Genomic DNA, 26,417 nt, shown 5'->3' with positions numbered 1-26,417 from the left:
AGGGGTGTCCATAGACTAAGGGAATGATACCTGTGTATTGTATCGAAGGGGGGTGGTGGGTAATGAGGATGTATTGGATAGTGTGGGACCTGAGCATGACGTAAATGGTATGGAATAAGGGGTGGAGAATGTGCTGCTTTTGGCTGGGATAGAGTTAATTTTCTTCAGAATAGCTTGTATGGTGCTATGTTTTGGATTTGTTCCAGAAACAGCGTTGATAACTCAGGCCTTTTCTGCTTCTCACACAACCAGACAGTTTTGGAAAAGGCTTGTTTGTTCTCAGTAGGTCTCATGCACACTATATGAGGATTGAATGAAGGGAATCAAAGACTGTAGTAGGTTATTACTGATATTGCAGGCATTATTATTGCAAATATCAGCAGAAAGGCCTATTATCAAGGAATGGACTTACTGAGTCTTTCTCTTGAGTGCACTTATGTCTCTTATGTTATAGCTTTGGCCCTAGGCAGCATATGATCCTATCAACAGCACACATATGCAGAGCATAGAGTTCAAGTATTTAAAGGGACATCAACTTGAGAATGCTTGAGTGGGAAATCTTGTACTTGCTATTATTTAAAGTTAAAAGTATTGGAATGGAAAGGGTGTATATACACCTCAATTTTTAGCTTCACTTTTTGTACACTGTAACGTATGAGTAGTTTATTTAATTTTGTTGATGGCGAACACTCCTTTCAGTGCATCATGTAGCAATAGCAAAGCTTGAGAGAAATGGACAAAACCCAGCAAGGGTGGAGAGAGACAGGATGAGATTCCTGTGCCTGCATAAGGCCCATCGACATAACAGGGTGCAAAACAGATCTGTGCTCCTCTACCCACGTTCAGAACTGAAGAGGTCCAACCCAGAAGTTGACAAGTGTGCCTTTAAGTAGTGCACGTAGTAGTAGTGGTATAGCTGTTTAGTTGTTTCTTTATAATCCTTAAATTGTGTTTGTACACGTGTTAATATTTCAAAGGTTTTAAAATCAAGAAATAGTTTAATAGCAATCAATGAGGAGACTCTACTGTTTTTATAATAAAGTTTTTTTAAAATCTCAATTTCAAATTAATTCAAAGTAAAACTTATCTAGCAGCCTTTCTTACTGAATGCTTGCTTACTGAAATCGCCTATAAAAGAAAAGATGCAGCCACAACATGTCACATACACTACCCGTTCGAGGTGGAAAGCACTGTGGTGTATAATCACTTAAGAAGCTTCAGTGTGTATGAACTTCACTCCTCTATTTTAGCGGCAGTTCTCCATCAGTTTTAACAGTGCATATCATTTTTGTGAGGACTCCAACACACTGTTTATTCCCTTGTCGGGTCCAGCTGTTTCTACTCTTCACTTGCACTCTACCATCTGATAAAACTGTTATTACATGCTGTCCCAAGGTGATTGTATTGTAATGCCTATTTCTGCTGATCTTAAAACGATTTTCCTCGTTATGGCAGCAGTCTTTCTGGAATTCAAACGTCTTAGATGTTATAGTTGCTCTTTATAAAAAGCATGAAACTTGTTTTATGGCTCGCTTCATTTAACACAGTGAACTAAATAAAATAGTCCTAATCAATTGAAGAGAGAGAATGTGTTTTTGCATGAACATAGTAAAAGTTTACTTGCACTGATATTTTTATATGCCAGGTGCCAAGGTGTGGTCGTCTGGTTACATGAAGCATGCTTTCTCTGAGTGTTTTCCTTTGAAATAAACTACAATATTAACTTTTTTAGTTAATATGTAACTTTCAATAGAGGCGCCTAGTAGTATGTCTGAAATAATTTTTAAAAATGATGTTTGGAAATACTAATAATGGAAAGCTATTTCTGAATAGTATAACGTTATGAAAATAGACTGTTTTGTATAAAATTATGTTTCTTACTCATTTTTGGTAAATTGATTTCTTAAGAAGTCAAGAAAAACGTTTAAATTCATTAGCTGAAATTTCCAAGCTTTGGTGTTTGTATTAAGCGTGTAGTTCCTTAGTTTTGCACCTAGCAAAGTGGCCTGATTTGTCAAGGCAGATGGTTATGTGGAGTCAGGAACAATAATGGGGACTCTAAATCACTGAAAAAATGGGCATTTATTTATGTGTCTAGCTTTAGCTGTTCGACTTCAAAAATACCTATCTAGTTTCTGAAGATAGTTTTGAGTCAAAGGTGAAGTAAACATTACATCTCAGTACATATTTCTACTGTTCTGTTTGGGCAGACCAAGAAGAGTACATTAGCTATAAAGCACTTTAGCCAAAAAAAAAAAAAAAAAAAAAAAGACCATAAATATAAGCTCCTCTCCTTCCTGTCCTTCAGGTTCCAATTTTCCAAGTCTTTGGAAAAAATTATTCAAGGCAATTTATGAAACAATCGAGATTGATAAGTATTTAGTTTTCTGTGTTTTACTTGGGTCTACTGAAGTTTATAGGTATGGTGTTTCTTTGTTTTAACCCTTCTTGCTTGATCTGATAGTGAAGTCATACTGTCATTAATGCCTGTTTCAATTGCTGTTAGTGTAATGACAAAAATACTTTATGACTTTTGTACTAGATCAAATAGAAGGAAAAAATGGATTATTTGCGCATGTTACAGCATGGTACATCTTTCTAATTACAAGCAATAACGACGAGGGAACACTACATGAAAATTGAGTAGCACCTTTCTCAGTTGGATGTGCTTACATTTGTATAGTGTTTTAAATCTTGAAGCACCATGGAAGCAAAAAATTACATTAGGAGTGACAGAGCATTATGTAATTTCAAAGCCTCTTTTTCTGAGTTACTGAAAACATGTACCATTCATTAAAATCCTGTCGTTTGAATATATAAGAACTTACATCTAAGTAAGTTCTTATATAAAAACTGTCAGTATAAAGCTACTAAAATTTTCTAGGTGGAATAATATGGTGCCTACTATTGAAGGTCAGTTTTCTGCCTTGTGTCATCCATTGTGTTATAGAAGTACAGAAAAAAGTGAGCCTGATTTGTTCTCCTTTGTAGAGCCAGGCCGAGGCCCACTACAAAGGAAGTAAACATGCCAAGAAGGTCAAAGCACTAGAGGCAACGAAAAATAAACCCAAAGTTGGTTCTTCCAAGGACAGCGCAAAGGCTAACACAAGCTGCTCCACCACGCCAGTCACAGCCAACATCTCTGACAAATCAGGTCAATGAAAACTTTTTGTTCTATACATTCTTTATTTTCTCCCTTTTTGGTGTTTGTACGAGAGAATCTGGTTGCATGACAGTGATCCATAAATCGTGTTTTCTAAACTATTTACTATGCTTTCTTGTACAGAATTGATTGGTTTTGATATTATCAAAGCGCTTTTTCACATTTGTGAAACGTCTGGTGTCCCTGAATGCTAAAATCTATTTTTTTTAAAACTTGTGAAATTTACTCTTATAAATTATGGATGTTGTTCATACAGCAATAATAATGGATGGATGTGGGTGGAGGGGCAAGTCTGAGATGTATGTATTTAGCTGAAGCACAAGAAACCTTTGTAAGAGATTTTTGCTTTCTGAATAGGATAATATTGCTCAAACAGGAAAACACACCTACAGAAATGTAGTGAAGCCTCATGGCCTGGATATTTCCTGACTTCCACAGCTCATTAGTGCTTCAACATCACTTCTTTTTTTTTTTTTTTCCATATTAGTAATCTGAGGAAGATCAGTAACACTAATTGCGGTGGAGTTGCTTGAGTCTCTTTCTGCTCTGTCAGTGTTGTGTTACTGAATGAAACAGGAGAATTTCCTGAACTCGCTGACAGTCTAAAATACTGTACTTGTTATCCAGGAGAAAGCACCTACTGGGGGTTACCCAGCTGTTGCTCTGATAGACTGCTTCTGATAAATGTGCTTCTGCCTTGGTAGACATTTATTATCCCCTCACCAGAGCTGAGCGTGACTCAGATGCCGTAAGGTGAATGACACAGTTTTCTGACACACAACCCAAAAAAAAAAAAAAATCTGTATCAGTGGCTATTTGTCATCCTGCTCTCTTCACAGCAGCACTAAAACTGTCTTTATCTGAGTCCTTAGCAATGACAATGGGTCCCAAATTTTGTGTTGATTCCCCTAGCAAATCACATTTTAAGTTTGAGAGAGATAATATGAATCCAAATAGCATCTTCAGGTAGACAAGCCATGTTACTGTAAAACAGTAGCAAACTACCATTGATCTAAATAAAATCTGGAGTATTGAATGGAAAGAGATTTAAAATATTTGATAAATATTTCACTCTCTGAAATATCAAAAATACCTTTGGTTAAAATAGCTTACTGCTCCAGGTGTACACTGTAAGAACTCAGACAACTGCTTAAATAAGATATCAGTTAAAACTTCAGAGGATTTAACATGTTAAGAATGCATTCTGTGATAATGTAATTGTATAATGCCCTTCCACGCCTATGCCAAAGGCTGGGGGCCAAATAACAAAAGTTTCAGCATCTTTTACAAACTCCATTATGTCTTCCGTAAGTCTGGATCTGTCTCGTGTTTCCTTTGCCAGACTATGAGATCTGTCCCTGACTTAATTTTCTTCTTCTCTGTGCAATGTACCTAAAATCATCCACACATCTACATTCAGTTTTTGATAAAATAATCTAACCAATGACAAGGGAAACCTGCTCTTGATATTTTTATATTACCTTGTTTTGACACTGTGTTATTTTATGCTATTAATTACTCCGCACAAATTAGACAGATTACCATCTGTGTCTGTTGGATTATACCACTGCAAGTGTTTCTACATTAAAAATAAATCACAGTGGCAATTTAGTTAAACACTTTCTTCCCGTTAGGAGAATAGTGGGATTCTCTGTGAAGGGGAGCCTCCTCAGAGCCTGTTACTGTTCTAGAGGAGATTGCGTGGGATGTTTGGGAGGACAAAAACCTGCACCTGGAGTGGCAAATTCTCCGTATACGCAGGGAATGCTGGTCGCAGAGGTGGGGAACGGCTTGGAGATCCAGCCTATGTACTAGAAACCAAACCATAATTTTGTTCAGCTACACTTTCCCTTACAGAGGCTATTGTTCATCTGTTCTTTAACCTATGTTTAGCTCTTCAACATAATGCTTATTGCAGCTAGAGCAATCACTATGTTGCTTCTGGGAATCAGTGGTGGGGTTTTTTTTGCCTTGGAACAAATTAACTGATACCATTTTTTTCTGAATATTTTAACACAGCTTTCACTCTCTGAGAAATAGAATATTACTACATATTAACTGTATAGGTATATTTTAGGGTTTTTAAAGAGATTTCTAATACTAAGAGTTTCAGTTCATGTGTGTATTTGTGGTCTTGGTTTTCTGATTTCCTGAGGAAATGAGACTTATGGTCACATCATCTATCCTTATCTCTGTTATTCCCTGGCCCTGTCTTCACAACTTTGACTGTATTGCCTAGTGCCAAAAAAATTCATGAGATAAAGAGGTTTTAATGAAGCTCCTATAAGTTTGATGAAAATTGGCACCTGGGTAGAAGCGAAGCCTTAACTTATGGTCCATCCTCAGAGATGCTGCTGTGTGAGCTCTGTTTTGCTTGGCCTGCTGACTGGCCAGGCACTACATTTGCCTTCAGGACGGGGGATTTGAGAGTGTGTATGTGTGGTATAGGTCTGAAAAAATTGCATTAGAAGGATATAAGGTAGAGGCTAAATGGAATCAAGGAAGGGAATTAAATTCCACTGCTTGTGGAGCTGTTGTTTAACCATTGTACTTGGAGGTTTGCTAAGTTCCTGAGAAATGTTCGTCAAGAAATACGTCATTCCTGGTGTCCTTTTCTTGAGTATGGAAGAGGAGAATGAGTAGCTAAATAGGGAAGACAGTTTTAAGCTCTTGTGTTCCTTTGTTATCTGCTGTACTCCACTGGTATTAGTGCAGAATGGTTAGGGAGTATTATAGTAAACTGATAAACTGAATTTACTCTTTTTTATATAGGTCTGCTAATAAAAGGACAAAACAGGCACGACTAGCAGCCTTTTTGATGTGCTCTCATTTTAAGTGACATAATGATGAATGATCTGGAGCTCTCCAGACTGAACCGTTGCTATATATTGAACTAAAATGTCAAATGCTACAGAGCCATGTCTTCTGTGGGTCAGACATAGCATGAGATCCAAAACACTTATTTGTCAGAAGTCACTATTGTAGTAGTACCAGGAAAAATAATTTCGCTGTTAACTCAGCTTGTGTGGTGAATCCATCAAAGGCAAAACCCAAATTCATCCAGTCCTTATTTTTCAAAACTTATGATGCAGTGGTCTCTCTACAGCCGTTCCTTTCAACTTGAGAAGTGTGGCTGCTGGTAGAGCTACAGAAGTTAAATTAATCTTTAAGGTCTTTTGGGAAATTTCCGGAAGAACACGGGCTCCTGCAGACAAAAGTGGCCTCAGCCGGATGGAAAGGGGTGACTCTGGAACTTGGTCTGAGCATGACGATGCCCAAGTTGTGAGAGAGTAGTCTTCCCTGCTGATGTTAATAATACATTATGACTCAGAAATTACTTTTGTAAATTGATCATCAGCGAACGTAATAATAAAGCCATAGTACCGTAGTGCTGAGTTGGCTACAACCTCAGGTAAGTGGATATTGATGAGTTGGATTGCACAAGTTTTGCATCCTAACATGATTAGACTACTATGTGATCTCATTTTCTAAGCGCACAACTCTTCACCATTTAGAAAATAGTTGCTTATTAGTACTTGTAAGTACCACCATCCTATCCTGTTCACTATTTCTGCAGACAGGAAGAAAACACCACAGATGATATGTGACAAGGTTGTTGTTCCTGTACCTCTTGTTGGGTTATGTCTGCTTGTCCTGATAGGTATTTGCAGATTGGAGATGTCCATAGGGGACCCTTTCATAACCTGTCTCCCACACAGTTTCTCTAACCACCCAGGAAAAGTCTAGTAATGGCTATAGAACAGTTTCGTATGCTAGAAAACCACTACTGTAGCACTGCAAGCGTTTTTGTAGCTGCTTTGAGACATGGTTACAGAACAGCAGCGTTAACAGCACTGGGAGCTGCTCTTTCATGTGGCACAAAGGTTCCCTTCCCTCCCTGTGGAAGCCCAGGATTTTCAGGATGGCTTCACACAGAAGTATACATGTATGTATGGCATTGCTTTAGAAAAGGGCAGGGGTAGCAACCAGTACATAACACAGTTTAGAATATTTAGAGTGTGTTTTAAATATAGCTCTGAGAATGCAATAGAAGACTGTGTCTGTGATCCCAGGTTAGCATAGTCTGGATGCTTACAGTGATGAGTCCTTTAGGAATGCATATGATAATAACTGGATTGAAATGTCACCGTTTACTTATCAAGCAAAGAGGAATTCTTTGATCATACTTCCAAATCAAAATAAATAGTTCAAAATGAAGCAGGCAGATGATGTGGTATCACCTTCTTTGCATTTTGCTTTGATACAAAAATCAGGAAGTAAATGCAACTGTTTTAAACTACTCAAAAGAGTCAAAACCAGGTTTCAGAGTATAAAAGTAAGATCTTTTTTTTTTTCTGTCTTTGATCCATTCAGTATGTGCTCTATTCCCTTTGTGCCAGTGAGAGCTGTTTGTGAAATGATAGGTGTGGGCATTTCAGTCCTCATTCAAATAAGATCAGAAGGCTCTGCTACTTGGAACTTAGTAGGTACAGATAAACCCTTTGGATGCTCTATGAAAACTCCTTTTTGCTCAGCTGGTACAGGGCTAGGCAACACTACACACCTAACTAGGCCAAATTCTAGACCCTGTTTCAAATCCTGACCCCTCTTCCTACTACCCCTCTTCTGTAGCCGTGTCTCAGCTCAACAAGCAGTTCACAGAGTCATGGTGATGGTATTCCAGCATATGAATCAGTCCTATGCTGATCTGCTGTGTATGGCAAGGACGGCAGAAAAGGAACGCCACTGGAAAGCTGTTTGCCAGCTTCTCGATCCTAAGCGGGCCCTGTAAGAGTTATTCCAGTCGTTACAGCTTGTATAACTAAAACCAGCTGGAGGTTGTTCTGAGAAATGTTGTCATGCTAGAGTACGGTACAGTGTCTGACACCAAATGGGCTAGCTCACATTTTGAAAACAGCCTAGACGTGTTGATGGACCTAATAAATGCCACTTGATGTCATGTAGACATATGGTAATTAGTTGGCCCATTAGACAGGACTGGCAACTCCAAGCTTTACCAGACTTAGAAAAGTTGACCTTGAGGGCTTGTCTGTGGGTTTTAGTTCATTAAGGGCTTTCTGTGGGTGCTTTGACAACAAAAGTGAGTGTTTTTTCCTTTTATTCCTAAAGTAGAGTGCAACATATTGAATCACATTTACTCAGGAAGATTACGATGGGTTGGATTTCTCCAGTATCCCAATTACCAGTGCTGCTTATTTATCAACTACCAATGAGGTGTAATGTCCCAAGGGAGGGCTCAGTTCGTATTTCTCAAGTCCACCATCAAGTCCACTCCCTTAGTCATGTTGCTGTCATTGCTTATTTTAAAAATCTTTCTGCCAATGCTTAAATTCTAAACTTTTCCATATGCATCTCCATATTTGGAGTAATCCTAAAAATGATACCAGTTCTCTCTAATCCCTTTTCACCTTAACATTTATTTTCATTTATCACCTTGTTTTCCACTCATTTTAAAGGAATGGCTTGTTTACATAGGTCCAATAAACTTTTTTTTTTAGATAATCCTTCAGAAATAGCTAGGAGAGAGAGACACGCAGCCTCCACAGCTGAACTGTGTTATATCTGTTCTGGAGAACTCTAGGTTATTTGTCATACAGATATCATTATAAGAACCTGAAAGTTTAGGTGTTTCTAGGGCATTTATTCTTCAATCTTTTAATTCGTTGTAATGTACCCAAGTCCTCTAGGCCTCAAAATATGTTGTGACAAAGTTGAATTTTTAGGGTGGGGCAGGGAGAGAGAGAAGCTGTAGGTGAGAAACATGACAAGGATGTGTTTGGCTTTCTGTCCCCCAATGGCAATGAGCCATATTTAGAGGTTCTGTCTTATAGCCCTCAGAGATGCTTGTCGTAATGTCTAGCTACTGATGAGCCAGTTCTTCACATTTATGCTTACATAAAGAGTTCTGCTGAAGGTACATGCTATAAAATAATCATGCATCTGTGTTTATGTGTATTCAGATAGTGCCTGCTAAGCACAGGCATATTTCTCTTAGATAAAGGTATTAGTTTATGGTCAACTAAGTAGTAAATTCAATCAGATTCAGCCGCCAAGGAGAGTCATTTCAAGGGCATTTTTTCATTAAACCCTCTGAGGATGGTAAGTTTTGTTCTTTTTTCATTCAATGTTTCACAGCCATCTGAAGATGACTCTATATTGCCACCTGTTGAAACTCTGTCCCCAAAACAGAAGTAAAGGCACAGTATAGAATTTGCTGCTTGACCACATTGCTTTTATAGTTGATAATATGAAATAGAATTAATAAATGCTCATAAATTCATCACATATACACTGTTGCAAGTACCATGTGTGTATTTACATGAACATTATGTTATCAGTATTGATATGTAAAACATACTGTAAGTGGCACATTTAACGCCTATATTGGATTTAATAGTAAATACCTTCCAGGCATTTTCTGGGGGGTTATTTCAGCAGCTGTTTCAGGAAGTTGCTGTTTGGTTTATGCTCTTAGGACGAAAGGTTAGCCAAAAGGATAATTAGCAAATCAAAGTCTGTTAACAGAAAATCATTATAATGGGTTGGATCTTTAAACACTTTCTTCCCTTTCACTGTTACTGTTCATACTTTTCAAAAGTGGATATTCAAGCCTCATCTTTCTGCGTGCATCTTACAACCTGAATGGAAGAATAGTCATTCTGCACATTTTGGTGTTGATAAACTCCTGGAAGCTCCTGGAAATCTTCAGGTGTTTCTTCAGTCTGTCTACAATAATGCTAACTGGTACATATCAAATTCTGCACCTCTACTGAAAACTGATTATAGGTGCCTTTAACTGAAAAATAAGCTCTGCGGCGGACACAATTACATTGATGAGCTGTTGCAATTCCTGTTCAAACTGAAAAAGGTCAATCTTTTCTTTCTCCAGTTATTATATAATCTTTTCTTTCTCCAGTTCAGAAATACATGCAAGCAGGATTTTGTTTTGAAGAAATGGTAAGCTTTTTCTCCTGCAGTAGTTTAAGCAGAAGCTCTGCATCAAAAATGTATTGTAAGGTGAAATAAGACTGGTTTTGGGTGCTCTGCTCTGTGCCTGAGCATTCATGTGTCCTGTATCATTAAAACTGTACACCACTATTACTTTTACTTATTCCAGTTCTAAAAACTGGAATTTCATTGCATATTTTTTCATTAGCATCCTTAAAATTATACAAAGTTTTTCTTACATTGGGGAGAGGTAAAGATAGGCATTGGGCCAAGCAAGAATGGCTCTACTAATGTTGCTGGACAGTGGGAGCAGAGCCAGGGATGCTCTCAGCTGCTGGTTTTTTTTAGGTAGATGTATGTGGTCATTTAAAGAATCCGTTTATATACATTGAATCTTTCAGGAACCCTCTTATATTGTGAAATCAGGCATCTGTTTTTCTTGTTTGTTCTGCTTCTGATGTGCCTATTGAATATCCAAAGATTTTTTTTTTATAGGATGATGATGATAATGGAATGATAATAAGACGAATATGAAATAACAAAAATAACTAGCAAATGTATGTATGTATATTTCCATAGAGGACATAATACCAGAGTGGTAGCACTACCAGAACTATTATGTATCACATCATTCTTTATTCATCATTGTCTTTACAACATACTATTACGAGAGTTCTTGAGTCTTCAGGAAAGGAAATGGAGAAGGGGAGAAAGTGGGACAAAAAAGAAGTAGCTGGCAAAAAGAGAGTTGAAACTGAGATACCAATGTCTCTCATCTGCGTTGCAATTTTATGTTAGGAAGAAAGATGATCCAGAAGTATCCTAAAAAGTGAGGGTTATGTAATGAGATTTTGTAAAAATTGCAAATGAGAGAAATAAAATATCTCCTTCTATCACCTTAAGATGGTTATTATTTTGATGACGAATGACAGTATTATTTGCCTAAGAAAAAATTAATTTGTGAACCAAGCCCTAGGTTTGCTTTTAGATGACTAAGAAATTCAGATCAGTGGAAGTTCTCTTTATTTATGTAGGACTGAAATTAGCCCTTTAAATCCATTAGAATGGAAAATTCCCAAAAAAGACAGCTGCTGGTTTTGTTGTTCCTTTAACAAGCCTGGGAGGAGTAGCTTTATCTGTACCTAATACTTTCACAAAGCTTATTAAAAAAATATATTGCTAAAGAAGTAAGGCCATTCTTTTGATGCCAGACATTTAGTTTTCTCACATAATCAGAGAATAAATAACAGAATGCTGGCGATTACTTATACAATTGGTAGTTGAATGGAGTTTTGTCTGTGCCCAGTTGTGCTAAAGTTAAAGGTTGAGTCAAGTCTGTAAAATTGGAGTTAAATGTCCTCCTGTTCTCTCAGCCTTTGTGTGAATTTAGTCTCCAAATGTAAAAGAATGGGTCAGGCTCAATGCTGTTCCTTCAGGATGCTTTGGTTTTGCCCCTAAATGAGATAGATGTTCTATTTTTTAACCTTTTTTTCTGGAAAATGTGTACTTACGATTGGGGAAAACAGTCTTGCTGGTGGCTTTTTTCTTTATTTCCCAGCAACTATTTTAGTAAAGGAAAAGACCTCTGAGAGTACAAGCTGGTCTAGCAGCAACTTCCACACAATCAATAATGTGGCTTGATTTGGGGCTTTTTTGGTAAATGTTATTCCTACTGATACTTACCTTCATTTTTGTAACATAAATGCAAGCAGCATTTAGAACACAAGGAAAAATGCATGTTGCTAGGGCATGGCAGGCAATTGTGAGACCAAGAAGTTGGTGAGTTGGTTTTGACACAGAATTGTTCAGAGATCCTGAATCAAAAACAAAAGGAAAAATATCCATGGCTGGCACATCAGACATTTAAATAGGTCTTTTGAAAAATCTTCCTTTATTGTCCTTCCGCCTTAATTCTACAGCTGTTGCATTATTGACTTAGTATGAGAAATATGCTACATTTCCTATAGCTTAAAAATTATGCACACAAACAATAGGTTACTTATTATTTCCTTATTAATTGTTTTCAAGGAGAGTGAAAATATTTTGGTGTCTGTTAGACAAGTTATATTTGAAATGCAATTTATTGGTCAAATCTTGAGGGCATGACTAAATACTCACAGTCCTCAGGCAAACCTGCCGCAGAAATCAGTGAGAATGCACAATTATAGATGTCATTTAACTGAAATGAAGATGAGTGTTTCATAGTCGACTTAATGGCAGTTCTGCCTGGGCAAGTACCAAGTAAGTAGTTCAGACACAGGCCCGTGAGAATGTACTTGCATGCAGATTGTCAGTTCTTCTTGATTCATTTATTTAGACACCCATAAATTTTGTATTGAGTTCCAAAGCACTTTAGCAGCTGTGGGTAGAATTTTAAGATTTTTTTTTTTCCACAAATGGCAAGTGAAATCTGTTTCTAGTAATATATTTCAGATTCATGGGTGGAGGAGGCAATGTTATTTTTATAGTCGAGGAGATGAACCAAGACATTTTTAAGCAAAAATGAAGGATGTCTGGGCAGAATACAGCATGTTTGTTGTAATTTTTGAATGTTTTTTTTCTAAGCATTCCTACATTATTAAAATGTTAAAAAGACAATGCAGTGCTATAGAAAGTTTGCATTCCAGGACCTCTAAAATAAATGTGGCAGAGTCTGTAATGGGAGTATAAAATAGTTACAAAATAATAGATGTCTGGTGTCAGAAAAAGATAAGTTTAACCAGTAAAAACACTTACTTTCACCCAGATGAGAGTCAAATTTTGTAATAACAGAACGTATACAATATTTCAAACTTTGCCTAAACTGTGTTATAATTTTCCAACTCTTAAATTTTTCCATTCCAGCCAATACAGTCTGGAATAGCTCAGAAAAGATGAAAGGTTAAGGTAGATTTAAAGTAAGTTTGCCTAGACATACAGCAACAGGACCCAGGAAGACAAAGGATAGTCTCACTTTATGGATACTCGTTAAATTAACGTCCACCCTTGCTAGCTGTGTGTTGTTATGTGTCCCCTGGTTAGATCCACCTTGTTTTCAGCTGCTGGCAGCACAGTGCTACTGATCTTGCTGAGTTTTATGCACAAGCTTCCAGTGAAAATTTTCCCAACCCCTGTAACAGGGGTGCGATGTGTCACTGAGAAATGAGGTACTGGCAATGCACACTAAAGCAGGAAATTGCTCTGTGTTTCTGTTTGTAGACTGTTTTCTCCAGAACTAACGCACTGCATTTACCATAGTTACCTGTTCACCCTATTCAGTCTAAAACTTGTAAAAGGGGGGGAAAAATTGTATTAATCTCTTTTCAAGTGAGGAAAAGAGAAGTCCGATATAACCTGCATTCTGTAAAAGACCAGAATTGAAGTCAAGCAGATGAAATGGAGACACAATACAAGTTGCTTCAAGTGAGTGTTAAAAGTTTGTTTGCTCCAGACATAGTACGCACACTCCTGCTTTTTGGCTAACAGTGCAGAATCAACCCTTCTTCTTGTTCCTCTTGCTTTTGCACAGAGAAATTGCATTGTGTTGAAATATTAAATACGACATTTTTTAAAAATGAATGCCCTTTTTTCCCCCTGCCCCTGGTGAGTGCACCCAGATTTTTCTTGATCTTGGTCAGTAAAACAGATCTAAAACACCAGCCAGCCAACCAAAAGCAATTCTATGCAAAGAATTGACTAAATCGTAGATGATAGAGTGGGATCATCTCAGACACCCCAGTAATTGGAGCAGCAGGCACTCTCTGCTCAGGAAGGTGTACAAATAGATACAGAAATAGATTTTGCAGGAGAAGATTTTACAGTTGATTTTACAGTTACAATGGTATGTACTTCTGAATATTTTCTAATTCTCATCAGTCTACTTTCATAAAAATTAAACTCCTCCAAAATTTCAAAACCAAACCTTTGTAACATTACATCTTTAATCTGATCAGTTGCAAATAATTTTGTACTCTGAAAAAACGACAGGTTCCTTTGTAAGAAAATTCCCTGGAGTCTTCGGCATGCCAAATCAGAAATAAAATATCTAAGAAATTAAGTATCAACATCACTGTTGTACCATAGCCAAACAAGCAATACTTCTGAAATGAAAAAGATACTTCGGCTCAGCCCGTTGGAGAGTAGTGATGCAGTTAATCAAATAATCAGTCTAGCTACAGAGTTCACTCAATATTGCAGAGCCATCCAGACATTTCCTGATGTAGCTTCAGTATCTTGAGAAAACATGTTGTAGCTTATTTCAGTGCACATTTGTGTTTGAGATGAAAAGGTTTATATTTATAGCTTCCATTTGTTTCTCATCTTTGTATAGAAACAAAATTGGTTTTCTTTAGAATGTGTCAAACAGATTTATTTCATGCAGCAACCTTTCATTATATAAAACCTAGCCGTTTTTCGGACAGGCCTGAAGTACAAGAAAAAGCATTTTACAAAAAGTAAAGGTAATCAAAGGGTTAATAGATACACTGCGCTGTCTGATTTGCATGTAGGTTTGCAGTGGAATTTTTCTAGAACAGAGCCCTACGGGTTTTTCAGCCTCATTTCTCAATAGACTGCACAATTGGTGAGAAAGTAGGTATTTTCTGTGACAGCCGTTAGAGTCTCATTATTCAGAAAATGTGGAAATAAAACAACAAAGATTTTGAAATCCCTTATCAAAGTTAGCTAACTCTGTCTTAATGAGTGTCAAGAAATAATCTAATGCTCTTTGTTGGGTTTTCTGAGTGATGCTGAGATGCAGGACAGAGTGCTTACAAATGCTGTAAAAGGTTGTGACCACTAGTGACTTAATTGTTTTCCTGCTATTGCCTTTATGGCATATATTACTCATAGTGTTCATCTTTTTCTTCATAAAAAGGATAATTAATTGTGTGTGTGCTTTATTCCTTTATAGCAGTGTGAGCCGGCAGAAGATAGGACTTTCTGTGAAGAACAATGTTTTGAAACTTGCTTTTCTTACTGGAGCTATTGTCTGCCTTTCTATTCAGTAGCTTTTCTGCTAGTATATTGACGGAGGCCCTTCTTGTCCTTCTGTTAATTCAGTCATTGATCTTCTTCTCCCTCCACATCTTATTGCAGGGCAAAGAGATGTACAGCAACTATTGTTTCCAATATGATGACTTGTGGGTCCTCTCCCTCTGCCCCAGAGCTGTGTCCCAGGGTAGATCCTAGGTTTGTTTAGGCAGTCCTTCAAGTACAGTGTGGCTAAATAAGTTTTCCCCACCTTGATTTTATTTTGTCATGGTTTCTTAACGTCTCCCTTAATTACTTTCAGCCAGGCTTGTAACCTCTTTGACTGTGATCTCTTTACTTTCATGTTTTTGTTTTTAAATTTTGTTTGCATTTTGCTGCAAATTTTGTTAGAATATTTCTGTGGTACAGCTAAAGCTACTGATTTTTCTCTCTCCAAATTCTTCATGTCCTTCACTTTCAAAGCTCTCCATACCTTTGTATGTCTTTTGTAACATACTTCCAAGATGCTGACTTGCACCTACCACCCATCAGCCATTGAAACCAGCTTCCCAAACAGCTTCCTGCTTTTCCTGGTCCTATTCGTGAAAAGCTCCCTGCAAACAGCTGCCAAACTTACTTCTGTTAATCTCACCTCTGAAAATTTCTCTTCCTCTCTGATGGATTGAAAAACACAAAAAAAACTTGTGAGAAGTTTGGCTGCTACAGCGGTGCCTGTGTTGGTGACCAGTTGTTCTGTCTCTTTTGTGATTTCATACCTGTCTGCAGCTGTGAGCTCTGCTTGGTCTGGGCACCACCTTATTGTTCTGTGTGCAGAAAGCTTAGAACAGCAAGGTCAAATGATAGATGTTAGTAATATCAACTAGCTCACCTCTCTTCAGCATTGTCAATGGGCATATTTTATAAAGAAGTGTAGGAAGAAAAAGTGTAGTGAGAAGTAAGTGTCACTTTTTAGTTTTATGTGAGATGTGCCAAGCAGCTAAAATGTCAAGTTTGAACTGAGAATTTTATTTTTCAATAAACACGTTTTTACTTTGTCTTTATTGATGCCAATTTAGCTACAGTAATAAGCTTTTCAGCAAAATGTCTTGGATTGTATACAGCTGTAATTAATGTAACTTAATGTTTACCTTTGCTGCTCAGTTTATCAGGGAAATAGCATTTATACAATAGCCTGACAACCTGATTGATTTCCTCTTCCCATTCTGTAGTCTCTGTATGCTTCAGAGGTTGTTTAATGCAGCCCAATATTCATAGGCGTATTTGGAGCTGTTGAAATTACAGGGAGAACCTGAAAATTGGTTTCACTCGGTACAACTCTGCTGGTTTGGGAGATATGCTTGCTTTACCTCAAAGTCTCAATTACTCTCAAAAATCAACACTTCAGACTAATACCAGTTCCCTGTAACACAACTTATATGAACTCAAGGCTATCATAAGACAATCTTTGCACTACATTTCTAGTAATCCATAAATAAAACATAAACCCTTCCTTTCAAAAATCATTTTTGGTTTTAGTTACCATAGGAAGTGGCGTGGTCAGAAATTAATTGGAGGTTCAGGGTCATCAAGCTGTCCATGTTTTTAAATGTTGTTCTTTCAGTAGTGATGTGGTATTGTAACATACTACTGTAAACAAGGCTGATCACACCAAAGGATTTGCACCTAACCGTGCATCAGTTCTGCTTATCGGTTGCATAGTGTTGATAACCATGCAGTGATTCAGTTATACATTAAATTATTTTGTTGCTGTGTTTCTCCTAATGTAGCTGGTTTAGGCTGGAAATTGCATTAGAAATTGCATGGCTCTTGCCTTCAGGTTTTTCAAGAAGAAAATGAGCACAAGCATTTACTATTTTCTTACCTTTACAAAGCAGAATCATAAATATCTAGACTGCTGAAAACAGTTTTCCATTATGCTCTTTTCTAAGCTGGCAATATGTTCTGTTGTGCGAGCAGGTGGAAGAATTATAAAAACAAATCTCCATTTCTAGGATTGGAAATTAACAAATCTCTCCAAAGAGCTTCGGTGTAGGGTCTAGAGCAGCGGTGGCCACTTTGCAACGTCTGTGCTGCCCTTCTGTTGTGAGTACTTTGTGTATGGCTGCTGTTCAGTGCCTGCAGTGAAGGACCTGGCACAAGGAAAGGTGCGAAGCTGAATGCTGAATTTCTAGATTTACATGAGGTTTAGAATTCTGCTTGGTTTTATTTGTATTAAGAATCTCAATTCTGAATTAAGAATCCTAAGAATTTTAAGTTACTTTTCCACTGAAAGTAGTACATACATGTTCATCATGAAGTCATGAAGTCCATATTAGAACTTCTACCTAACATGCACCAAAATCATCACTTACACTTATAGGCACATTTTAGTGTGGTAAGAAATCATTTTAAAACATAAATGTATAATGTGCAAATATATATGTTATAAAATAGTAAACACTTCACACAAATCACAAAGTAAACTGAGTGATCTCTCTTAAAGGTACCTTATAAACCAAGCTGCTTAACAGAATGTTTGAGGCGGGAAAGGGGAGGAAAAATTCTTTTTGCTTTCTACATGGACTGCACTGATTGCTGGACTATGAGCAGGGACAGAGCATTCATGTTCAGTTGTTCACCAGGAAAGAAAACAACTGAAAAGAAGAGATGCAGGTTGAGTGTCAGAGGGAAGAAGTTTTATGAGAATGTTTTTGCCCCTTTTCGAGCTAGGGCAAACCCCATTCACCTAGCTGACCTAGGATTTCAGCATTAACAGGCAGGTCCTGTAGATTATGCCATAGCAACTGTAGTGAGAGTGGCATGACCTGCAAAGATTGGTAAATACCTTAAGCTGGTCTTCTCTGGGAGCTAGAACCGTTAGATTTGAACACGTCAGATGTTCTCCTGCACTGTGTCCTGACTTCGGTACATACAGCTGAAATGAGGCAGTACTAATTAGATAAATAAGTCTTGAATTCTAACATGGTGCTGACACAAACGTAAGGCAAACAACCAGAAATACGTGAACACAACTTCAAAGCAGAATTGAAACAATGTAAGTAGGCGACAAGAGCATTGGTATTACTAAGCCCAAAGCAATACTTAATTAGCTGACTTTATTTTTTCCTTGGGCTTTATTTCAAAATAAATTCAGGCTTCAGTGAGAACTTGAAGTGAACCATTGATTTACTTCTCTGGAGTCTTGAGGAAAAGCGAGACTTAATTTAAAGACAGGAATTTAACACAGATGAAATGTGGCCTTTCTATGTGGAAAAAGAACAGAGTCGGATAAGTGCAACAGTACGGGTTAGATTTTAAATGAACCCCTTGCGTGTGAGTTACGATGTAAGCGACTCAGGTTGAATCACAGCTGCAGTTTTCTGGGAGGAGGTTGGTACCGCTGTGATCTCGCGCTTCCAGCTGTGCTCTGCTGAGCGGCACCGCAGAAGCCGGTGGTACGGCCCTGGTCCTGGGCAGGGCGGGCTCACTCATGCACCTGTTTGGCCTCTGCCCGGCTCTGCTGGGCTCCGTTGGGCTTGGCCCAGGTGGAAATCAGAGCAAATTTGAGCCTATTCTCAATAATACTTGCCTTCAGACATAGCAAGAGGACTATAATCCTACCACTGCATCTAACCATCTACATGTATTTTATATGGCGATTACAGCTTGGAAGTATGTATATGCATGCAGGCATCAACAGTTACATTTCTGATTTCTGCATGGAGATATTATTTGTTAGCTCTGTGCTAGAAGTACAAATAAAAGAGTAGTCGTCTTTGTGCTTTGTATATACATGCGATTTGCATTTCCCGTGCTTTGCACAGTTGAATACTTGGCATTTCTGTCTCAAAAATAAAACTGCAAGTAATGGTGTTTTGAATTCTGTGGATTGAAAACAATAAGCTGTTATCAAAAGCCCATTTGGAGAAGTGCAATTTTCTGATTTTAGAAGCCAGGAAAACCCAGTTCTGGCCCCGCTGCAGTGACAAATATGCACTTAGCTCAGTGTACTTTCTGTGGGAGTTAAACTGTGTAATAGCCTTACAATTATGATTTTTGAAGATGTTCTGCATTAAGCATTTAGAATGGTGGAAGGAAACATTAATTCATAGAGGGGCGTGTGTCTCTCCTTATACACATACATCTCCATGGATGAAGAGCTTATTTGTGTCAGGAAGCTTTCCAAATGATGGTATTATGATGTGAACTGAGATTCTTTCCAAAAGCTGAGATACTGGCAGAACTGAGCCCAGCTGGATACTAGTAACTTCTCTCTAGTTTTCTAGAAGTTTTCTGGTTAGCTTGTAACACATTATATACTCTAGAATTGCTTTGTGTTATGAACAGTGGAAACATTGTAAATCTAGGGAATATTTTAAAAATTTACGTACTCCATCAGCTGGTGGCCGGCTGAGTGAAGAGAAGTGGGAAATGAAATCTGTCATTTTTTAATCATCTGTTAAATTCAGTGATGGAAAACCATCAGTCTGTGATGGTAATTGGTGGCCTGTGTAAAATGGATCTCACTCTGTTGCTCAGGATCTCGCTCCACAGACGCTTGATGGCAAAACAAAGAAATAAAAATCTGCTCCCTCTTGTCGCGGATGGTTTGAACAGCGAGGTCAGGGGCTGCAGGCAGGAGCGTGAACGCTGCACTTGCCGCACGAGGCAGTCTCTCAGGCCGGGGTCCACCCCAGCGCGCATCAGCTGGCGTTTCTGCTGGCCCCTCCTCTTCTCTCTCTCACAGGAGGAGGTGATTTCTGTCTCTAGGAAGTGTTTCGAAAGCACCAAATCTTTACGCTTACATTAAAAAAAATACATGGGAAACAACCTAAAAAATGCCCAAAGTAGAAGTGTGGTCTCTATATATTAATATACAGCTTACAGTTCTGCAGGTGCATTATTCTTTTAAGGCCTGAAATACAAAATACTTATTGCACTCAGGTTCACGTATATGCTGGTGTTATGCCTTTTTCGGTCTGGCATAATATTGCATAGAACAACAACAACAAGAAGCAGCCTATTTTCCTGTAATGTGAATTCACAAATGGCAGCAGTTCAGCGTGTTTCCTTTGTAGATGTTAGCACCTCTGAGAACTTTCCATATTGAAAACTCTTTAATTTAGAATGTTAGGAAACACTATTTATTAAAACCATGTATTTTATGAAGACTCACAAGTCATATAATGTGTTCTAGATTTTTGCAGATGTGACTTATTACTATAGAGACATTAAAATTGAATAGTCTATGATTTAACATCACTTTCTTTTGTCATACTTTATCGATCAAAATACCTTCAGAATCTGGTTTTATCATTAATTTGCTCCTAATAGTAGCCTTTGTACTTAATCATTTTCAATGTTTAATACAGTTCATATCGTGTAATTCCAAAGTATTTTTATTGCTATTTTAAAAAATAATAATTCTTTTATTAGAATTTTTTTTCTTCTGGTTTTTAACAATCTAAAATTGATGTACTGCAATGCACTTCTGGGAAATATGCCAACTGTGGATTGTAGTTTCAGGATGCCTGTTCATAGTTCATACACACACTCAAATGTTTGTTGTAGGGGGTACAATCCTGTTTTCAGAATTCTTGGTAGCACAGCATTGGCCTGATACACAGACTGATGTTAAGACAGAGTCTGGTAGCTGTAAACATAAAGGGCAAGGGCCCATACTTAAAAATAACCAAGTGCTCAAAATAGAACCTAGTTTTTCAAATCAGTCCAACATTATTTAAAACTATGCCATGGGTTTCAAATGGGATATAAGTAGTTTTTAAGAGGTTGCTGTTATGTAGATGTTGTGCTTGCTTAGACGATAAAATTTGATTCCTGTTGTTCAGAGTGACAACAGGTCACTTCCGCAATCGTTTCTTATGTCCATTTTGTCAGGGTTGCTCATACCAGAACCACTGTACTGTCCCCCTCCCATCCCATGTTCTTTGTAGCTGAGCTTGTTTTACTGCCGGCAACTAGTATGGCCTGTGGTCGCAAGGACTGCAGTTGAATAGCTTAAAATGCACTGAGCTCTTGTAGAGAACACGTAGGCAAGGAGCATTTGAATACTGGCTCTGCCACAAAGTTCCTCTGTAGGCACAGTTGGGATATTTAATCTCTCGCCTTGCGATTGCCATCTGTAAAATGAAGTAATACCTGCCTACCTGTCTCATAGGAGCACAGATGATTGACTCGTGCTTGTGAAGTGATACAGGAATGCACTGAATGCACATCAGAGCCATCTATCTCCAGATACATGGGGAATTGTTCTTGGAAAAATCTAAAAATATTAGCACCTGTGTTCATGTGTGTAGTGTAGTACCATAATCAACTCCTGTAACTGAAATGAGGGCTATCATATGTCAAGATGGTGCTGGAGCCTTTCAGCATCCTGCCAGCGACTTTAAGAAACTTGAGCCATTCCAAAGGCAAATATATTGCTTTTCAGAAATATTTTTCTAATCCCCAGTGCAAAGGCTCACGTGTTTCTGAGTGTTCTCCAGCCCTTAACCCTGGCTGCCTTTGGGCTTTCTTGGGCTCCTTTCAACTGGCCAAACCCGCAGCATGACAGCAACAACAGCTGGCATGCACTTGTTGAAGTCATTGGTATTCACTGGTAACCTTAAAAAGGGGAAAATCACCCCTTTTGTCAAATTACACACATTTCATGGCAGGATTTTAACAAAATTTCAAGGATGCTGCTGTCCTGTATAAAATGAGATTAATTAGGCCCCTGTTGTGTTAGGTTCACTAAAACCACAGGACTATTACAGTATGATTTTTTTTTGTGTGCAGCGTATTATGACATACATATTTTGCTTCTTTTAGAAGATAAAGGGAAAGCCAAACCCAATAGTGCAAGTCAGCAGTCTAGTACAGAAGTGGGTCCTTTTCTTCCCAAACCTGGAGTGGCAGCAGTGGCACCTGTAACACCTGCCTCATCCTCCAAGAGCACGAATGGAGCTCCTAACACAGTTTCTGAGTCAGAAGAGGAAAAAGCCAAAAAACTACTTTACTGTTCATTATGCAAAGTGGCTGTGAATTCCCTGTCACAACTAGAAGCCCACAATACAGGTGCGTATGCATACAGCACAAGTCAGTTGTGTGTTGTTATTTTTAAAATTCAGTGTAACAAGCTTGTTTTCTGACACTGTGGTAGCCACACTTCACTGAAGAGTCTTTTAGCTAAAACTTAAAATGGCAAGTTACAAAAACTTTTCTGTTAATGACAATTTCACATGTGGTGTTTGATATTTCATTAAAGCTCTCTCCAAATTTTTTTTTAACTGTCCTTTATGTACTCTATAAGCTTTTAGTTGACAAAATCCCTTCAGTTCATGTTACCTAATCAGATTCTATCATACCTCCATAGTGAGGATCATAGTATGACCATAGTGGTTTCTGCAACACTAAGGTTTCTAAAGTGTGAGTCCTATATCTCTCTCATATTTCATCTCACTACCTCTGGTGTCTGGTTTTTTGCTGGTACAACTTATAGTAATTTTTGTTATTTGATATTTTTGATAGTTTTGGCGTGGGCTCCTTAGATTTCCTAGGTGTCCTAGAATTTTTTGACTATTGCAAATTAGATATGCTTCCTTTAAAAGGCCACAAGCAGCAATCCCTAATGTGCTCTGGCTGCTCTGTGATGTGCTGGTGATGTAAAGCTTGTTAACAAACCATTGAAGCTGGTTTTACAGCAGTAATCCATTCTTAAAATGGCCAAAGCAGCCATTTCTTCCAAATCAGAGGATACTTATTGAAGTATTTCTGTGATTCACCAGTTATGTGGATTTTGACAGAAGAATAAGGAACAAACACCTTGGCCATACAGCCACACACTGCCCCCAAACAGAGAGGCAGTGGTCCAGCATGCCTGTTGTTCCCTTTTTGTACAAACCCTTCTTCCATTGTCTGGGTTCCCTTCAGATCGAGGAAGTGGGAACTACACTGACCAAAAACAGTCATCATTAATCCCCATCTGTGGTGACTTCAACCATTCTGTCTTGACGACACATGTGTTACAAAAAGTCCCAAGGCTGATGGACATGGTTGTATGTTGCTGATCATTAACTCACCTGTGTCTCCTTGCCCATTAGGCTCCAAGCACAAGACCATGGTTGAGGCTCGGAACGGTGCTGGTCCCATCAAGTCTTACCCTAGACCTGGATCCCGGCTGAAGGTGCAGAACGGCAGTAAAGGCTCAGGGCTGCAGAACAAGACATTTCATTGTGAAATCTGTGATGTCCACGTTAATTCAGAAATTCAGCTTAAACAGGTAGCTTGCATGTATCTGGGGCCCCTTTGTTGTTTTTAGTTGCATTGCAATGTTGTAGGTGGGATGTAGGTCTGTGTGAAGATGTTTTGGCAAAAAGTGAACTTAGTATTTCTTTTCTGACATCCCACGACTATTTCTAAATAGTTCACCACAGGTCAAGTTCACCTAATTGTTTCAGCTGGGAAAAAATGGGCTTGAGAGTCATAAAGCAAGGTGGACAAGGTGTCAGTATCCACGAATAACACAGCAGATCTAGTTTAAAAGTTTGCTTTGACTCAAGAGAGAGATTTGAACTTTGGTGTCCCAAATGGAAGAAATTCTGGGTTGAGGTTCCCTGAATTCCTCTTTTGGTGCTGTTTCAGTCTGCTGGGATACTTTTTAATACTATGTGAGAAGGAGAATGTGACTTGAATCTATTGGTTTAGGACAATCAGCAGGAGGGTAATACTGTAGATATGTCTGAATTGTGTAGAGCAACGTTATCATTTACAGCGTACTTGTATGAACACGCAGCTCTGCTCTGTCCGAGCTAATTAGCCCTGGGTTCAGAACTGTGCCAGTACAAATACATTGTTTCTGATACCCAAACGGGAATCTTTAACTGGATGGTGCTGTGCTGTGTGGACGCGTCCTCTCATTCCCCCTTATTTCAGTTATCTCTAAGATAGTATTAAATTGCATGGTGTAGACATATCCCTGGGTACTGGTTCTTCCTTCAGCTAATATTGAATTATTTATACAACTGAACAGCATCAGCGAGACTGAAGTTTGCCTCCTACTTCTGGATATCCCTGTGATCTAGTGATTACAGCTCTGACTGGTTCAAAGCTCCTCAACTGGAAAAAGGAAATACTAACCAAAATACCAATAATTTGCAGAGCCTGTTTCTCATCACAGAATTCGCTGTGTTTGATTAGTTTCTGATTCTCTATTTGATGTGCTCCAAATTGTTATGTTTAATTTAGCAAAAATCATCTTTGCTCTCTCTAAAGAACCTACTTTATCTTACAAACAGGGGCTTAGGCATATTCTGCTGATAAATCAATTTCAAATTCAAAACTGAGAAATGTTTAAACAGCTAATTAAATGTGACGATATTTATTTCAGCACATTTCCAGCCGAAGGCATAAGGACAGAGTTGCAGGAAAGCCTATGAAACCTAAATATAGTCCTTACAACAAACTGCAGCGCAGCCCAAGTATTTTAGCAGTAAGTATTTTTATTTCTCACCACTGTCTATGTGAATTTGTGACCCTGGGGACTCCCACCGCACAGAGGCAGGAACATGACAAACCAGCGTTTCTCCCCCTGCAGGCTGCATCTGCACGGGGATCAGATTTGAAGATAGTTATGTATTCTGTCTGCCCAGTCAACGGCACGCAGACAGCACTGCGAGTGTTATTTACTGCTAAGAGGAAGGGAATAATCAGTGGAATGGGAAATGAACTGTGTGCCCCGTGGAAAGGTATCAGCTCTGCTGGGCTAGTGCGCTTCTTCTTGAAGGCTGCAATGTGTATACTCTGTCTTTCTGGGCACCTGAGATGACTCTCAGTTATGACGGATGCAGTCAGGGAAAAGGACATAAGATGTTAAGAGATAAAAATACTAACGCTCATTCTCTGCATACAGCAAAAGAGAGTGCTGTGTGGATGTATTATATTGGTGCAAAAGAGTCATCAGGTGTTTGGGAGAATTGATTGCCCATCTGCAGGCTCGGGCTGTGTCTGTCACTCTGTCACTTGCTGTCAAAACATCTCTCCTGCCTTTGTGCCCCAGCCGTTCCCCTTTCACACCCACCTGCATTGCCAGGAATTCCCCAAGCTGGTTCTGCCAGTCAGCTGCAGACGGAGTTCAGGCTGGCTCTAGCACAGCACAGATTGTATGTTTATTTGCTCATGACTCAGCCTGTATTTTATTCATTAGGGAAAAGTGCATGCCACCTATGGCACAAAAACAATTTGTAGGTTGGAAAGAGAGAGATGCAAATGTGTGTGTGCAAGAGTAAGCATGTGAAAAGCCTTTAAAAGCTGAAATATTAATATGTCTTTGTAATTGTATGGAGGCAAATGAAAATGCTGCCGGCTTTCTCTAAGTCTCCGCATTCGATAGGTTCTGCACACACTAATCTTCTTCACTTGTGTAACACATCATTTTATAATCTATTGCGTAAGGAGAGACCTCCATTAATAAAGGAAGGACGTGAGTATCTTTGCCCCCACAAATGTGTGACTGTAGTGCAAACCATTTTCAGTGAGACTGTAGTGTACATATTTCTGGTTAGCTTTCTCACCACAAGCACCAGCAACCATTGTAGATCATAAACTGAGTAATAATTCTTTCAGAAATAATTCTCTATGGTATTGATCTTAAAAAATATTTCTATTTTGAAAAGAGCAGCTCTGCATTGGCAGGTAAAAAGCTGACTGGACTAATACTAGTTTCCCATCTTGACCACTCTACTTTTCTGCAATTCCTTTTTGCAAGTGAAAAATTTGACTTTTGACATTGAAGACTTAATCATGGTTTTTTAATATTTCTTGCACAGTTATGATTTATATAATTTAACGTTGTTCACTTGCAAATTACACTTCCTTCTAAATGGCAGTGTGACTGCTCCTGTACTCAAGAGATTTACATATCATTAAATATACAATTTGGTTGCTTTAATTGCCTTGGGAGTAAGAAGACAATGTGGGTAAAATTTCTAAGCAGCTGACATGAGGCTTCTGTGAGAAACCATGGCATGCCCTTTGTCAGGGTTCATTTTTTCCCTCATGTAAAAGTGGGCATGAGGAGAACTGTATTTACATTTCTTTTTTGTGTCTTTTATTCCAGGCAAAACTTGCATTCCAGAAGGACATGATTAAGCCGCTGGCACCTGCTTTCCTTTCATCTCCTCTTGCTGCGGCTGCAGCTGTATCATCAGCTCTGTCCCTTCCTCCCCGTCCCTCTGCCTCCTTGTTCCAGGCGCCCGCAATACCACCAGCTCTCCTCAGGCCAGGCCACGGTCCCATCCGTGCAACACCTGCCTCCATACTTTTTGCACCATACTAA

General features: G+C 38.6%; 1 protein-coding gene across 1 annotated transcript in view; it reads left to right on the top strand.

Moving 5' to 3' along the window:
- ZNF385B (zinc finger protein 385B) overlaps window positions 1-26,417 on the top strand; it is a 27,316-nt gene extending 899 nt beyond the window's left edge. Inside the window, exons 2-6 of the mRNA XM_009572937.1 lie at window positions 2,992-3,154; window positions 21,914-22,159; window positions 23,185-23,363; window positions 24,471-24,572; window positions 26,199-26,417. Coding sequence (XP_009571232.1) covers window positions 2,992-3,154; window positions 21,914-22,159; window positions 23,185-23,363; window positions 24,471-24,572; window positions 26,199-26,417 — 909 coding nt within the window. The remainder of the gene's footprint in view (window positions 1-2,991; window positions 3,155-21,913; window positions 22,160-23,184; window positions 23,364-24,470; window positions 24,573-26,198) is intronic.

Source organism: Fulmarus glacialis, unplaced genomic scaffold (genome assembly GCF_000690835.1).
Source record: "Fulmarus glacialis isolate BGI_N327 unplaced genomic scaffold, ASM69083v1 scaffold13902, whole genome shotgun sequence".
NCBI lineage: Eukaryota > Metazoa > Chordata > Aves > Procellariiformes > Procellariidae > Fulmarus > Fulmarus glacialis.
Note: the sequence above shows the minus strand (reverse complement) of the source record. Positions and strands in the feature narration are given on the sequence as shown.